The sequence below is a fragment of the Barbus barbus genome, assembly GCF_936440315.1.
Source record: "Barbus barbus genome assembly, chromosome: 10".
In the NCBI taxonomy this organism is placed as follows: Eukaryota; Metazoa; Chordata; class Actinopteri; order Cypriniformes; family Cyprinidae; genus Barbus; species Barbus barbus.
The window spans coordinates 5,008,689-5,023,156 of NC_136738.1; the positions used below are offsets into that span (position 1 = coordinate 5,008,689).

The following is a 14,468-nucleotide window of genomic DNA, read 5'->3' on the forward strand; positions in this document are numbered from 1 at the left end:
TCCTTCTGGAGCATCAGTGAGAGTTTGAACTTCCTGTAATAGTTGCAAATGAGTCCCTCAGTCATCCTCAGTGTGAAAAGATGAATCTCAAAATCATACAATAATCGTTGGAAAGGGTTCAAATACACAAAAATGCTGGAAAACCAAATAATTTGTGGGACCTGAAGGACTTTTCTGAAGAACAGCAGGCAGTTTAACTGTTCAGGACAAATAAGGAACTCATGAACAACCATCACTAAACAAAAAAACAGCTGTGGATCATTCAGGTAACAACACAGTATTAAGAATCAAGTGTATGTTAACTTTCGAACGGGGTCATTTTTATAAATTCAACTATTATTTTCTCTTGTGGACTATGTGTAAACATCTTTTATGTGAAATATCTTATTCAGGTGAGTCCACTGCCAACAGTACCCATAACTTGATAGGTTCACTGCCTCTTTTTTGTCAGTTTTAATCAACAATAGCCATTATCAAAGTATAAGAGGCATATAAGAGGAAATGAAAAGCAAATTCAGTCAAAAGTACACTACAAAGTCAGCGCTGTACTACGGTAAAGTTCAAAATAACTTTTATTGCCCTTCCCTGCCATTAAGTTAGCTTTAACAAAATACATTAGTCACCTATAGGGATTACAGCGAATTTGAGAACAATATGATTTCTACTGAATGAAAAACATTAAATCTCTAGGTCAGAATATCCAGAAACTTGATTACTAAACATTGTTAGAAGGTAGTAAAAGAATATAGAATATGTGAGAATAATGTAACTACTGAAAGGCAGTTAATTAAGGTATCTTTATTGAAAAGCAAACAAATCGTGCATAAAAAGGCCAGAGGACAAAGAAGTCAGGGAGGAAATAAATTCAACATTTATCACATTTCATCAGGAGAGACTAGGGCAGGACTCGGGGATTGAATGTTGGTTTCAAGAAAGAAGGACATTTTAAAAGCGTCCAGAGCGTTCTCTATCTCTTGACCTCCGTCTCTCTCTGTCTCTTCCACCGCCACCTCCAGCTCCAGCTCCACCTCCACCGCCACCTCCTCTATTGCGCTCTCTAGAGCGAGAGCGGCGTTCACGGGAACGTGAACGGGAGCGATGCCTGCTAAGGAGAGAGAATAAATTTACTAACAACAAGTCCAAAACCAGTCCATTATACAGTACCTTTCAAAAGTTTGGAATCATTTTTTTAAAGAAAATAATACTTTATTCATCAAGTAAATTGATCAAAAGTGACAAGGACATTTATGTTTCAATTAAATGCAGTTCATTTGCACTTTCTTTTGCACAAACAAGCGTCGGTTTCCACAAAATATTAAGAGATTATAATAAGAAATGTTTCTTGAGCAGAAAATCAGCATATTAGCATGATTTCTGAAGGATCAGGATCCTTTATGAAGGATGTGACACTTTTAATGATGCAGAAAATTCATTTTAAAATATATTTGAATAGAAAACATGTCATTATAATATTTCACATTTACTTAATTTAATTATAATGCATTTTTTATTTTATATGCAGGCTTGGTGAGCAGAAGATATTTTAGCATTAAAAAAACATTTAAAATAAATCTTACCAACCCCAAACCTTTGATGGGTAGTGTATATATAACCATTTGCACAAATTAGTATGTTGTTATAATAAGGATCTCTTATCTTTCTAACAAATAATAATAATAGTAATATAAGCAAGAACTTTTAGAGGCCTATTGACAGCGATGTGAGAATTGCAAGATCTGCTCAAGTGTTCTGTAACCATCTTTATTCTTCTGACGAGTTTTAAATCAGACAGACCTCTTCCTCCTGCGGCCATACAGTTCTCTTCGGAGTTCCCTTGAGATTGGCTTCAGATGCATGAAGTTGCAGAAGCCTCCTCGAGTGCACTCTCTGCAGGAACACACAAGTACTGCAATCAGTCACAGTGAAGCAGTTTAAGAAAACACCTTTACCTGAACCAACAAGTCATGTGCAATGGGACAGTTGAAGGACTCAGGTTTAGGCACCAGGTTTCAGTAAACATCAATTTGAAGAGGGGAGGGAAGTAAACATGCATTTTGTGGGAATCCAGCATTAGAGTGCACGGCGTTGTTGTGCGTTCCTGTAGAAGGGAAGATGTGCAGCACTGATTATTCAGTCCCTTACCCCATTTCATACTGTCGACAACAGGCCTCTCTGAAATCAGTGACAGGCGAGAGCTCAGCATGGATGGGTTGGCCATTAAACCAGCGGTTATTCAAGTTAATCACTGCTTTCTCTGCATCTTCCTCACGCCGGAACTACACACACAAAAAGCAAAAATACAAATTCATTTTAATAATAAAAATATCATCTGGGTAACACTATCAATAAGAAAACAGCAAAAATGTAGAGATGTGTTTAACTGTTGAATTCTGAGTTTGAAATGCATTACAAGTTTAACAAAGACAATCAGTTTTAAGCAGCCAATTAAAATAAATTATTACAATGTAAACACACTGCAAATTCTCTCACCTTCACATAGACATTTCCCACCAAGTGATCTCCTAAATTATCACACACATTCATCTCCTCAACCTCTCCATATTTCTCTTCCATTTCAGTGAAGACCTCCTGTAAACAAAGAATGTAAAGTGATATTGGAGCATATTATTAGTAAAAAACTATTAAGTTTAAAAACAACTGATGCAACAAACAGGGCCAATCTGTATCATCTATATCTGCCCCATCATTCTGAAATTAATTGTGTCATAAGACATACATCTCCACTCAAAAGTTTGGAGTTAGTAAGATATTTCAATGTTTTTGAAAGAAGCCTCTTAGGCTCACTAGGGCTGCATTGTATTTCTTAAAACAAAATACAGTAAATATTGTGAAGTGTTACAAAAACTCGTTACTATTTGAATATATTTTCAAATGTAATTTATTCCATCATTACTCCAGTCTTCAGTGTCACATGACCCTTCAGAAATCAATCGAATTTGATGATACATACATGTACAGAACAGCATTAATTTGAAATGGAAATCTTTTCTAACAATAATAAAAAAAAAAAAGAAAAAAAAAAGTTCAGTGCTTTTAATTTCTTAAAAAAAGAAAAGAAAAAAGAAACCTCACTGACCCCAAACTTATGATCAAGGTTATATCCAGAGCAATCATTTTTGAGGCCTTCACCAGATTTCAAAAATAATTAGTCCAGCAAAATTCTGAGAAAGATGGTTTGTTTACAAATCACACATTACAATTGCTTGAAAGAAATTTTACTTTATACAACAGCAATATCTAGCCTATGAAATAATGTAGAACAGAGCATTAGAGTGAATATTCATGATAGACGTGTCCGTAACTTTGAACTCAAGCTTGGAAAAGACTATTTTGAAAATCCTAAATACTGCCATTGTTTCTGTGATTGTAGAAACTCTGTAACGGCTGGAATCATAATTACATTGAGGTTGTTTTAGGCATGACCGGTCACCCTCACCATCTCCCCATAACTTTCAGATAGTCCACTTACCTCAAAGAACTCATCATAGTGCTCCTGCATCTCCACATCACTGACAGCATCTGATAAAAGAGAGAAGGCACAAGCAGTAACTCCGAGAAGCTCTTTGTTTCTGTGAATGTTGATATGAGCGAGACTTACTTATGCCATCCGCAGACTGAGCTGTGTTTTGGGGGTTCCGGTAAATGTTCAACAGAGCAATGGTCTGCAACACAAATCCAATGTGAATTACAATACAAATCTAACAGAAAGATTACACAGAAGTACATTAGAGGATGCCTGGTGTACCTGACTGAATGTGGGCTTGTTATGGAGTCTAGAGCATCGGTCTCCATGGCGACATGCTCCGATTTTAAAGTAGAAAGAGCAGTTAACCCTGATGAAAACAAGAGAGGTTGAAAATACACTGTTCACACACACATGCACGTTTGTTTGGACTATTTCTTCACACGATATTAAAACGCAAAATAACGAGAGATCATATAAAACAACTGAAATTAGCTTTTGTAGTGAACCTTATAAATACGATTCATCAACAAGCAACACAATGAATGAAACGCAATGGAACCAAGAGATACAAAATAAAAATAAGCATATAATGAGTATTCAGTATATGAAAGCTCTGCGGTGAGATGCACATGTTTAGCAGCATTATTATTGTTTGACTAGACGCGAGGTTGGCAAAGACCACACGAGGCGTGAGATAGAAAATACTAATACTCTTATATTCTACCCATTATCACCGGTTTGTAAAAATGCATACGATTGCTGAGAATAGTCAAATGCACACAATATTTCGAGAATATTTCAATTAACTTACTTGTCTTTTTCTGTACCGAAAATCGACGCCAAGTATTCGGCCATTTTGAAAAAAAGAAAGGCGGTGGGAGGTTCTTCTTCTTCTGGAGACTCGAGAGCGCGCAGGAAGCGAGTGTCGCCGCCTAGTGTAGTGTAGGGCAAAGACACAGTGTTGCCAGATTGGATGGATTATTTCCAGCCCAAAAACTCACAAAAACCCGCCCAAAATTTTAACTGTCAAAATAATGTAATAGAATGTAAATCAAGGTTGATAAGAGCCATTTTTAACTCCTTAAAACAAAATAATGACGACAAAATATTATAAATATAATGCTAGATATTTCCCATGGATCAAATCGGGGCAAATACATTACCAAATATGATTAAAATATGCAAGCAGACACTGTCAAAACGGCAATCAAGAAATAACCTATACCCTCGAAAAAGACACAACAGTCAGAATTGAAATGCAAAAAGTGCCCAATATAATTGATCAGAATTAGCAACGTATAGGTAGGCCCATGCACACAACATCACAGTCAAAACTGTGTCATCCATTGATGCATAGCTACTGTATGATCATCAACAACAACAATAATGTTCTTACCTTTGCTCTATAATATCACACAGATCTAGAAAGCCTTTTGTGAAGTTCATATAGACCTTTGTACAGTCAAAACAAACAAGTCCAGCAGCTTTCAAGGATCTGGACCCTTTAAAAGATAAAAGACAGGATCGTATATAAACAGATTTTGATTAAATAATTTAACTGTGTTCTGATTTCAGGGTTGCAGTGATATAGCCTTCGTGCCATCTCGTCCTCAACAGGTGTAATTCATGTTTTGAGAGTTAAAACACTTTTCACTCTTTATGTAACTTATATTTAGGCATTGGATTGGATGCACTTGGGCTTGTGCGTTACCCAGTTAGCCTATACAATTTATATGTTTGAAAACCTCCAAACCAGCCCAAATTTTGTCCACCCGCCCAAGCCAATATTTACCCGCACAATCAAATTCAAAACCACCCAATCTGGCAACACTGCAAACACAATGAAAGAAATCAAGCCTGCAAATGGGCGGGAATCAATTCAGGAAATAACCAACTTGGTTCCTAATGCAGTTTGTTAATGGCTATAAAATTGCAACATCGTGCAAATTTATTGAATGTGGAATACAGTGGGATTTAGCTTGAGTGTCTTATATGTTTATACCTCATGGGCCAACTTTTTTGTTAAGATAGCCTACTAATAGGCCTACTTTTTTGTTAACAATACTGATTGTTTCTTAAATGAGTATTTTTCTAATTATTGTTCATTTCTAAATATATATATCATTACACTCTCACTGACCTGATACATGCTGGCCATTTAACAAATTTATTACAAAAGCAAATATGAGCAAAAATAAATAAACATGTTTGCACCAAGAGGTCTGTATTTTACAGAAATACTGCATTTAAATAATAATAAAATAAAGGTAGACCTATGTTTCCTTCCTTCTATTGTCTCAATCTTACTGTCTGAATCAAACCTGTCCTGGAGGCCCCCCTGCTCTGCATCTTTTGTATGGCCGTTTCTCAATACCAAGTTCGCAGAGTCTGGACTTCCGTCCTTTCGAGTTTGGACTTGCCAAGTTCGACTCAGAAGAACGAACTCTCAAGGACGGGAGGACGAACTGAATTCTGGGTTATGGCCCGTATCAAGTCCGCACAAGTCACCTCTCGATGCATCCTCGGTAAAAGGGGCGGATCAAGAACACATCCGGGGATTTGAACTGGACTTGGCTAGATGTGAACTTTGAATTGGAACAGTACTTCGGCAGCGACTGATGACGTTTCACAAGTCCACAAGAACACAAGTACAGACAAGTACGCATATTGAGAAACGGCCTATGTCTCCCATAACACACCTGATTCCACTCATCAACTTCTTAGTAGAGACTGCAAGAACTAAATTGGGTGTGTCTGATTAGGGAGACATACAAATGTACAGGGCAGGGGGTCCTCCAGGACAGGTTTGGGAAGCACTGGTCTAAATGAATAGTTCACCCAAAAATGAAAATGTGCTTAACATTTACTCACCCTTAGACCATTCAAGATTTAGATTAGTTTGTTTCTTCATCTAAACAGATTTGGAGAAATGTAGCATTACATCACTTGCCCATCAGTGGATCCTCTGCAGTGAATGGGTGCCGTCAGCATGAGAGTCCAAACAGCTAATAAAAACATCAAAATAATCCACACGACTCCAATCCATCAGTTAACATCTTGTGAAGTGAAAAGCTGCATGTTTACAATAAACAACTAATTTTTAACAAATATGACGGTGGATTTTGATGTGAGAATAGAATGTGTTTTGGGTCAAAAAATAAACAGTGCATTGTACATTTTGCTCTTTAGGCAAAAACAAAGCAATTAAATTGTATGTTTTAACAAACATAAAAGTTCTGCTTAGGGAGTACCATGGTTTTGGACATGAGCCAGAATACTCTGTAAATACCATGGTACATGAATTCCAGCATCAATACCATCTGATACTGTACTATGCTGTGTGGTACCAGCCTTAACATGGTGGTTTATCAAATTGTACCCGTGTTGGCTGGGACTCCACCAACTTATATTCTGGAAGCCCGTGAGGAGAGCTGTCAGTTTTGATGCAGTAATCAATAAATGCATACTTATTAAATAACTTCCTGTTCTTTCTCATGACATGGTGTCAGGAGTGTATCCACAAAAAATCACCCTTGAAAGTAATCAGCTCAACCTACCAGAGGCCTTTGATTTCTTGAAGTACGCAAGGAGCAAAGTAGTCACCTTAACATCAAAGACAGGTTGAACATTAAGATTACAGCACTTCCAACTTTACATTCACAAAACACCTAGTCTCTTAAAGGGATACTCCACCCCAAAATGACAATTTTGTCATTAATCACTTACCCCCATGTCGTTCCAAACCCGTAAAATCTTTGTTCGTCTTCGGAACACAATTTAAGATATTTTGGATGAAAACCGGGAGGTTTGTGACTGAATAAAATTGTTTTGTTTTCTTTGCGCAGAAAAAGTGTTCTCGTTGCTTCATTAAATTCAGATTGAACCAATGATGGCAGATGGACTATTCTGATTATGCTTTTCATACTTCTCTGGGTCTTGACAATCTTATTTACTTGGCAGTCAATGGGACAGTCACAAGCCTCCCGGTTTTCATCCAAAATATCTTAAATTGTGTTCCGAAGACAAAGAAAGTTTGGAACGACATGGGGGTAAGTGATTAATGACAAAATTGTCATTTTGGGGTGGAGTAACCCTTTAAGGTGAGTGGGTACTTCGGTATCTGGACTGGATATCTGCAATCCTCTTGGTCAGATTTGCACTTGGTTGTTCTGGTGTCTGTAGGTTGATTTGTACCAAGTTCATTGTGTCGATCAAGCATACATTGATTTAATTTAGTTAATAGAAGTAAATTGATAAAGAAAATCTATTTATGACATTATTTTTTGACAGTCTCCTAATTTTACAGCATTTTAACACAAGTGCCTAAAACTTTTATACTGTAGCTTTGCAGGTAGGTCTCTTGAAGCATCTTGGAGACGTTGCCACAGTTCTTCTGGATTTAGTCTGTCTCAGTTTGTTCTGTTTCTTCATGTCCTTCCAGACAGACTGGATGATGATCAGATCAGGGCCCCGTATGTATAAAACTTCTCAGAAATGCTCTTAAGTCTTACCCTTGTGAAAAAGAAGTGTGCTTAATTGCAGTAAAAGTGTACTTTTTGTGCACTTCAATTATTAAAAGTATACTTTTTAAAAAAGTGCACTTGCAGATAATATAATATAACCTAAATTAAAGGCCACTTAAGTGTACTTAAAGAGAGTACTTTTTAAAAATGCACTTTAAAATAATGTCTAATTAAGTATTACTTAAACATGCATTTTACATAATTATGATTTTATTGTGTTTTAAATAAGTACACTCATTTTCATATGTTTATCAATATATTAAAGCACATGTAAAATAATTGATTTCAACTGTGTTCTTCAAAATTACATTGTTAATGTATTTTAAATGTATTTAGTCTATGTGCATTAATGCACTTGAAATGTATTTTTCTTACACATTCTTATACAGTATACTCCAATAAAACTTATTGTTGAAATTTTCATCACAATCTCTTGCGCTATGAACTCTATGAAGTTTAATTTTCGACATAATATTTGACAGTGTCATTTATGAGAGTACTGTATTTGTATGTAATTACTGTACTTTACATCTGTGTACTGAATACTTTCAATATCATTATGTTGTTCTCACTTTTTTCTCACATTGCATAAATTGCAAGCAAAATTTTAACAGATCTAAACAAAATTAATTTGCATTCAAATACATTTGATTTTAATTAGACTAGGCTACACTGCACTGTAAAAAATGACTGACTTTTAGTTAGGAGAATGAGTCTAAGGCTTAGTTCACACTGCAGGCTAAAGTGGCCCAAATCCAATTTTATTTGTTTTGCCCAAATGTGACCCATATCTGATTTTCTTATGACAGTCTGAACAGGCACAAATCCGATCTTTTCAAATCAGGCCCAGGCCACTTTCATATGTGGTCCTAAATCGGATACATATCCGATGTTTTGCAATGAGACTTCAGTCTGAACGGCCATGTCGCATTTCTTGCGATTTTTACGTCATTGAAATGTGACATTTCAATTCTGCTCTGGAGGAGGCGGGAAGATTAAAATCACAATGCAGACTTTGTTATTTAAGCTCCGATTGCAAATTAATTAAAAAATTGCTAAACACACGCTAACACGAGCAGCATCAATTTTTATTTCTGCAAACACAGTGCGCTGCGTCTGACGCCTATACTATAAATAATGTTGTTGTGTTTTTGTTTTGTTTTTGCATTTGAAGAGCGAGATGTTCCATTACTGGTTGTGTTTGTAATATGCAATATTTTTGTACTTATCTGGAGTTCTTCATTTTGCACAATCAGTGCAGATTTGTTACTGGAGATACAGTGTGGAAACACGTGATGTTAGAAGTAAGTCAGCTCACCTTGATCACGCATGACAAGCTAAAAGTGCTATATTAAGTCACTATCCCTATGGATTTTAAATGCTTTGAATCTTTCCCATTTGCAAGTAATATATTCCCCCTGTGCATTTACAGATCCCCTCTAATCATCTTATATTTTACAGGTAACAAACCAAAGGAAGAGGACAGCAGCTTTGCTGTGTCAGTCGTGGCAAATACAGGAACATTCTTCATGAAGATGTGCGAGAGAAGCTTGCAAGGCAAGATGAGGGGAAAAAAAAATTAAGGTACCTTTTTTCATTTTCATAGATTTTGGGATATTTATCTATATTTGGGTAATTGATAAAGTTATGTTTTATTCCCTGTAAAGTAGGAATAAAAATGTTAGCTATTTTTAAAGCCCAGTGTCAGTGAAGATGGTGTGATCAGCAAATCTGGTGTTTGTAGGAAATCTGCAGGAACATCTCCCAGCATTCTACTACGATGTTGCCCTGATGATTGAGGTAATTCACCTCGAAGGTGATGTAGATGTGGTGGAAAGTTGACATACACCTTGCAGAATAAACTGCTTCATCAGAGCAGAAATTGCATTTTTTTTTAATGATTCTACCCCTCTACCCTCTTACTGATGAAATTATTTACATTTTGCAGATACTGCAAGGTGTATATAAACTTTGGACCTCAACTGTGTCTCTTGCTTTCACTCAACTGAACCATTTATAATGGCTGGATATGTTTTAAAACAACTGTTCTTCTTTCTTTCTTCAAGGAATTTTTTTCTGACTTTCCTGCCTCTTTGGATCATTTCTGTTCACAGTGACTGTGGAGAGATGGTGTGCAGCTTCATGACATTTGAAGTTTACTGCCGATGAAGAGCTTCTGGGACACTGACAAACAGCACTTCCCAAGTTCATTTATAACTTGATTTAGTCAAACTTGCATTCACTAATGCTGGAGTAAGATTTTAGAAGAAACCTTTTGGTCCTGTTTAATGTTGGTGCTAGTAAAGGTTTGAGAATTTATGGCCTGGTTTCACAGACAGGGCTTAGACTAAACCAAGATTAGGCCATAGTTCAATTAGGACATTTAAGTAATTTGAGTAATCAAGTAATCATTCCCGAGCTCAGAGCCCTTCCCCAGGACAGCACGCCAACTACGTATTATCATACTCGCCAAATATGCATTACGTAACTCGTGCTAAATATATGTGAACTCGTGAAACAGACTAAATAAGTGTGAACTCGTGAAACAGCAAATTGAAAAGGAATTAATTCAGTTAGGAGTAAAATGGAGTTTCAATCCACCAGCAGCATCCCATAATGGAGGAACACGGGAACGGATCATTATATGGTGAGAAATATTCTCTGTTCTATACTTCGCCAACAGGTATTGGATGATGAATCATTCCATACTGTTTTGTGTGAGGTGGAATCCATTTTAAATGACCGTCCGATCACCAAAATTTGAAACGGCTAATAATAAAATAATTCTGTAGTTTTGTCTCATATTCATCTTTTAAACATATTTGCAACTGTCTTGACTTCACAGCCAACAGAGCAATTTTGTCTTTACTGTTCCAATACTTATGGAGGGCACTGTATATACATTGCAACTCAATCGCCTCCCTGCCCTAAGTGTATGTCTAATAAAATTATGAGTTAGTGTAAATAGCCTCTGCCAACACTTAGTGTAAATAGATACTCCATTTTATTTCCTCTTATAGCCTCAGCCAAGCAGTTGCAGATGGCTTTAACCTCTTAAGATTCCATGCCATCAGAAGTAAGACTGTTTTAGTTTACAAAGACATGTATTATTGTCATGATCATGTTTCTGCAAAGAAAAAGGCCAAATAAACTGAGTTATATTAGCAATATCTGACCACTGGTGTTTCAGTCAGTGTATGTTGCAACTTTTAAGCTGCTGTTGCAGTTTAACTTACACAGTTCTCTGTGTTGCAAACTGGGAAATCTCTTTATTAAAAGCTAGCTTCATAATTCTATGAATATATATCGGTGTATGTCTGTGTTTTAAATGATGCTGCTTACAGTCAGATCTGTGATCAGAGCATCAGTACAATGGTTTTGGTGCTGTTCTGTCTAGCAACTGGTATTTTCTGGTGCTATTTATATACTTGACCATCTCTGTTGTCTGTAAAGAATGTAGAATGTTAACATTTTACACAAATTTTTATTATACTTCCAATAAAATAATTGTTGATCATATTCCACGTAAGCTAGCACTCCCAGAGAGGGATTGTTTTATTTGCTAACACTTGCGTCACTGTGTTTGTGGTTTGTTGCAAGGGAAATGGCAAAAGTTGTACCGCCCTTCAGGTTGCAGATCAATGAAATAACTTTTTATTTTTTATTATTATTTATATTTTTATGCCTTTTCTCTTCTAAACCAATACTGAATCATCATGAGATTATTTATTGCCGTTATAATATATATCATAATGTGGTCATGATATAAATTATTATTTAAAAATAATGTAGTTACAGTAAATTTATTACATTTCTCTTGAAAGCCTCCTGGGCAACTTGTCCGGAATGAACATCTCACAGATCATATAGAAGACTTCCAGCATTTGTTGTCTTCTGGGTGCTGACCACTTTCATAATTCCATGATTCTGTTTTAATAGACTACCATTACCTCAGCACTAAAAATGTTCTGAAGAGAAATGAGTCCACTTCTAACAAGGCACAGAGGCGCTATAATTGTCATGGATGACACACTTGTCTATGGCAAGGGCCAAAATGAGCATGACAAGAATCTTGAGGTTGTTCTGAGAACCATCATTAAAGGTGCACTAAGTGATTTTTGCCAAACGATGTTGATATTTGAAAGCACCAAAACAAACACGCCCATAGCCCAACCTCGCTCCTATTTTGATATCTCCGCCCCAATCGTGCATACACAACCCTGGCATAACGACGATCGCGGAAACAAGCATATTCAAACAAAAGCCAACACAGATAAGTTGTGTGAAACAATGCAAAATCAACGTTACTCACTGATCAAAAAGAAACAATGCAACCTCTGCGTCCGATTCGAACCGTTCCCGCTCCTTGAATTCTCTCCAATGCTGGAAAGCTGCTACGATATTTACACGGCTCTTACCACTTGCCTGATCGTAACCCTTCTTTTTAATGTTTTGTTCCTCCGATATTTTCCTCTTTTTATCGTCCAGTTCCCTCTCTATATAGTCAATTTGCTAATATCCGTCCTGTACACTCAAATTTAGCGGTCTGTATGGGGTCTGTATCATTACAAGACACGCCCCTTTCTGCTGATAGGCTGCAAGTGTGTTTTGGGACATGGTCCGACACTGCGGTCAAAAGCGTTTTTCAAAAATTGCTTAGTGCAACTTTAAGTGTGACGGCCATCTTCTGGAGTGCCCATGGCAGCCAACAGAGTGCACTCCTCCCTGATCATTGTTTATTGTTTAAGAAAAGGGAAAGGGAAGTGGTGTGTGATTTAATCCCCACAAATCCCCTCAGGATTTCCTTAAACAAATCCCTTCCATACTCGGGATTTGTGCTCTGCATTTAACCCATCCAAGTGTACACACAGTAGTGAACATACACCCGGAGCAGTGGGCAGCGGCACCTGGGGAGCAGTTGGGGGTTTGGTGCCTTGCTCAAGGGTCTCACCTCAGTCGTGGTATTGAGGGTGGAGAGAGTCTTGGTTATTCACTCCCCCCACCTACAATCCCTGCCGGACCTGAGACTCGAACCCACAACCTTCGGGTTACAAGTCCAACTCTCTATCCATTAGGCCACAATTTATGGACTACAATTCCCATCACCTGGACTATAATGTTTCATTGCTTTCTCCTGTTTGTAATTTACCCATTTAGCTCTCCCTATATATACATCATGCTCGCATTCCTTTGTTGTTGAAGTATTGTTTTTGTCACTGTTCCTTTGTGTCTTTGCTGGAGTTTACTTTCTGGATTACCTTCTGTCTGTGCCTTGTTTTTTTCCCTGTTTTGGATCTTTGTTTTGGATATTAAACTGCATTTGGATTTGAGTCATTCTGTTACATTAAGTCAGTGATATATATGTCACTTTTACATATCTGAGCTGCAGTATTTTGGACACACCATCAGCCATCAAAATGGAACAAATGTAAAAGCAATCACTGATATGCCTAGCCCATAAATGTGTCCAAGCTTAGGCAAACAGTAGGAATGAATAATGTAGGCAAATATGTGCCAAATGCAACAAGTTAAAGATCGGCTGAGGAAGTATGTAGTCTGGATTTGAATGGAGATCCATGAGCAGGTGCTGAGAAAAAGGCACAGCCCTTGCTCGTGCATATTACCTGAGAAACCCACTATGATTAGTGCAGAGTAGACACAAGCAGTTTTGGGTAAGGAGCTGCTTTGCTTCAAGTCCATGGTGATGCAGCCATATTCTGTTCCAGAACTTTAACTGAAACAGAGTGCAGTTACTCCCAAAAAAAAAAAGGATTGTGTGGCAGGAATGTGGGCATGTGAGCAGCCATAAACCTGTCTGCTGGTCCCACTCATTAACTCATTATTATATTGATCATGTCACATTAAGGTCAGCATTTGTTAATGGGTCATTCCGTGTCAAATCAACCAAATTTCAGAAACTTCCCCGGCTCAAATTTTTGAAGAAAAAAATTAGGAAGAAAAATAAACGTGTTTAGTGATAAAAGCCAAAAAAATTTAAGTCGTGACGTATTGTCAAGTATGGTGACCCATACTCGAAATTGGTGCTCTGCATTTAACCCATCCAAGTGCACACACACAGCAGTGAGTAGTGAACAAACACACACACACACACACACCCGGAGCAGTGGGCAGCCATGCTGCGGCGCCCGGGGAGCAGTTGGGGGTTCGGTGCCTTGCTCAAGGGCACCTCAGTCGTGGTATTGAGGGTGGAGAGAGCGCTGGACATTCCCTCCCCCCACCTACAATTCCTGCCGGCCGGGGGCTCGAACTCGCAACCTTTCGATTACGAGTCCGACTCTCTAACCATTAGGCCACGACTTCTGTCATGGATTCTGTCTGAGATTCAAAGCCAAATTACATGGGGCTAAAAATTACTTCAGAAAGATGGTATCATCATAATGTTACTTTTACACAGAGATTGGTAGGTCTGTTAGTAAAATTTGTTGACTTTAGCTATC

General features: G+C 37.5%; 1 protein-coding gene across 3 annotated transcripts; it reads right to left on the reverse strand.

Annotated features, from left to right (window-relative positions):
• Positions 1 to 555: 555 nt before the first annotated feature.
• On the reverse strand, positions 556 to 4,394 carry LOC306876421 (splicing factor U2AF 35 kDa subunit-like). 3 transcript variants are annotated; one of them, XM_079427561.1, is made up of 8 exons: positions 4,299 to 4,394; positions 3,767 to 3,854; positions 3,620 to 3,683; positions 3,491 to 3,540; positions 2,491 to 2,589; positions 2,143 to 2,276; positions 1,795 to 1,887; positions 556 to 1,105 (listed from the first exon to the last, which is right to left on the reverse strand). In XM_079427561.1, exons 1-8 carry the CDS (start codon positions 4,340 to 4,342, stop codon positions 946 to 948), a joined length of 732 nt encoding a protein of 243 aa, XP_079283687.1. In that variant the 5' UTR covers positions 4,343 to 4,394; the 3' UTR covers positions 556 to 945. The 3 variants fall into 3 exon arrangements, with proteins under 3 accessions (XP_079283687.1, XP_079283689.1, XP_079283688.1); XM_079427563.1 differs by having other exon boundaries at positions 3,491 to 3,537; positions 4,299 to 4,359; XM_079427562.1 differs by having other exon boundaries at positions 779 to 1,102; positions 4,299 to 4,359.
• Positions 4,395 to 14,468: the final 10,074 nt, after the last annotated feature.

What these genes read in the sequence shown, in the direction of transcription:
- LOC306876421 (XM_079427561.1), bottom strand. Translation starts at nt 4,342, where the DNA reads ATGGCCGAATACTTGGCGTCGATTTTCGGTACAGAAAAAGACAA. An exon ending in ACAAGCCCACATTCAGTCAG is followed by an intron (nt 3,684 to 3,766) that starts GTACACCAGGCA and finishes TTTGTGTTGCAG; the next exon opens with ACCATTGCTCTGTTGAACAT. An exon ending in TGTCGACAGTATGAAATGGG is followed by an intron (nt 1,888 to 2,142) that starts GTAAGGGACTGA and finishes GTGTTCCTGCAG; the next exon opens with AGAGTGCACTCGAGGAGGCT.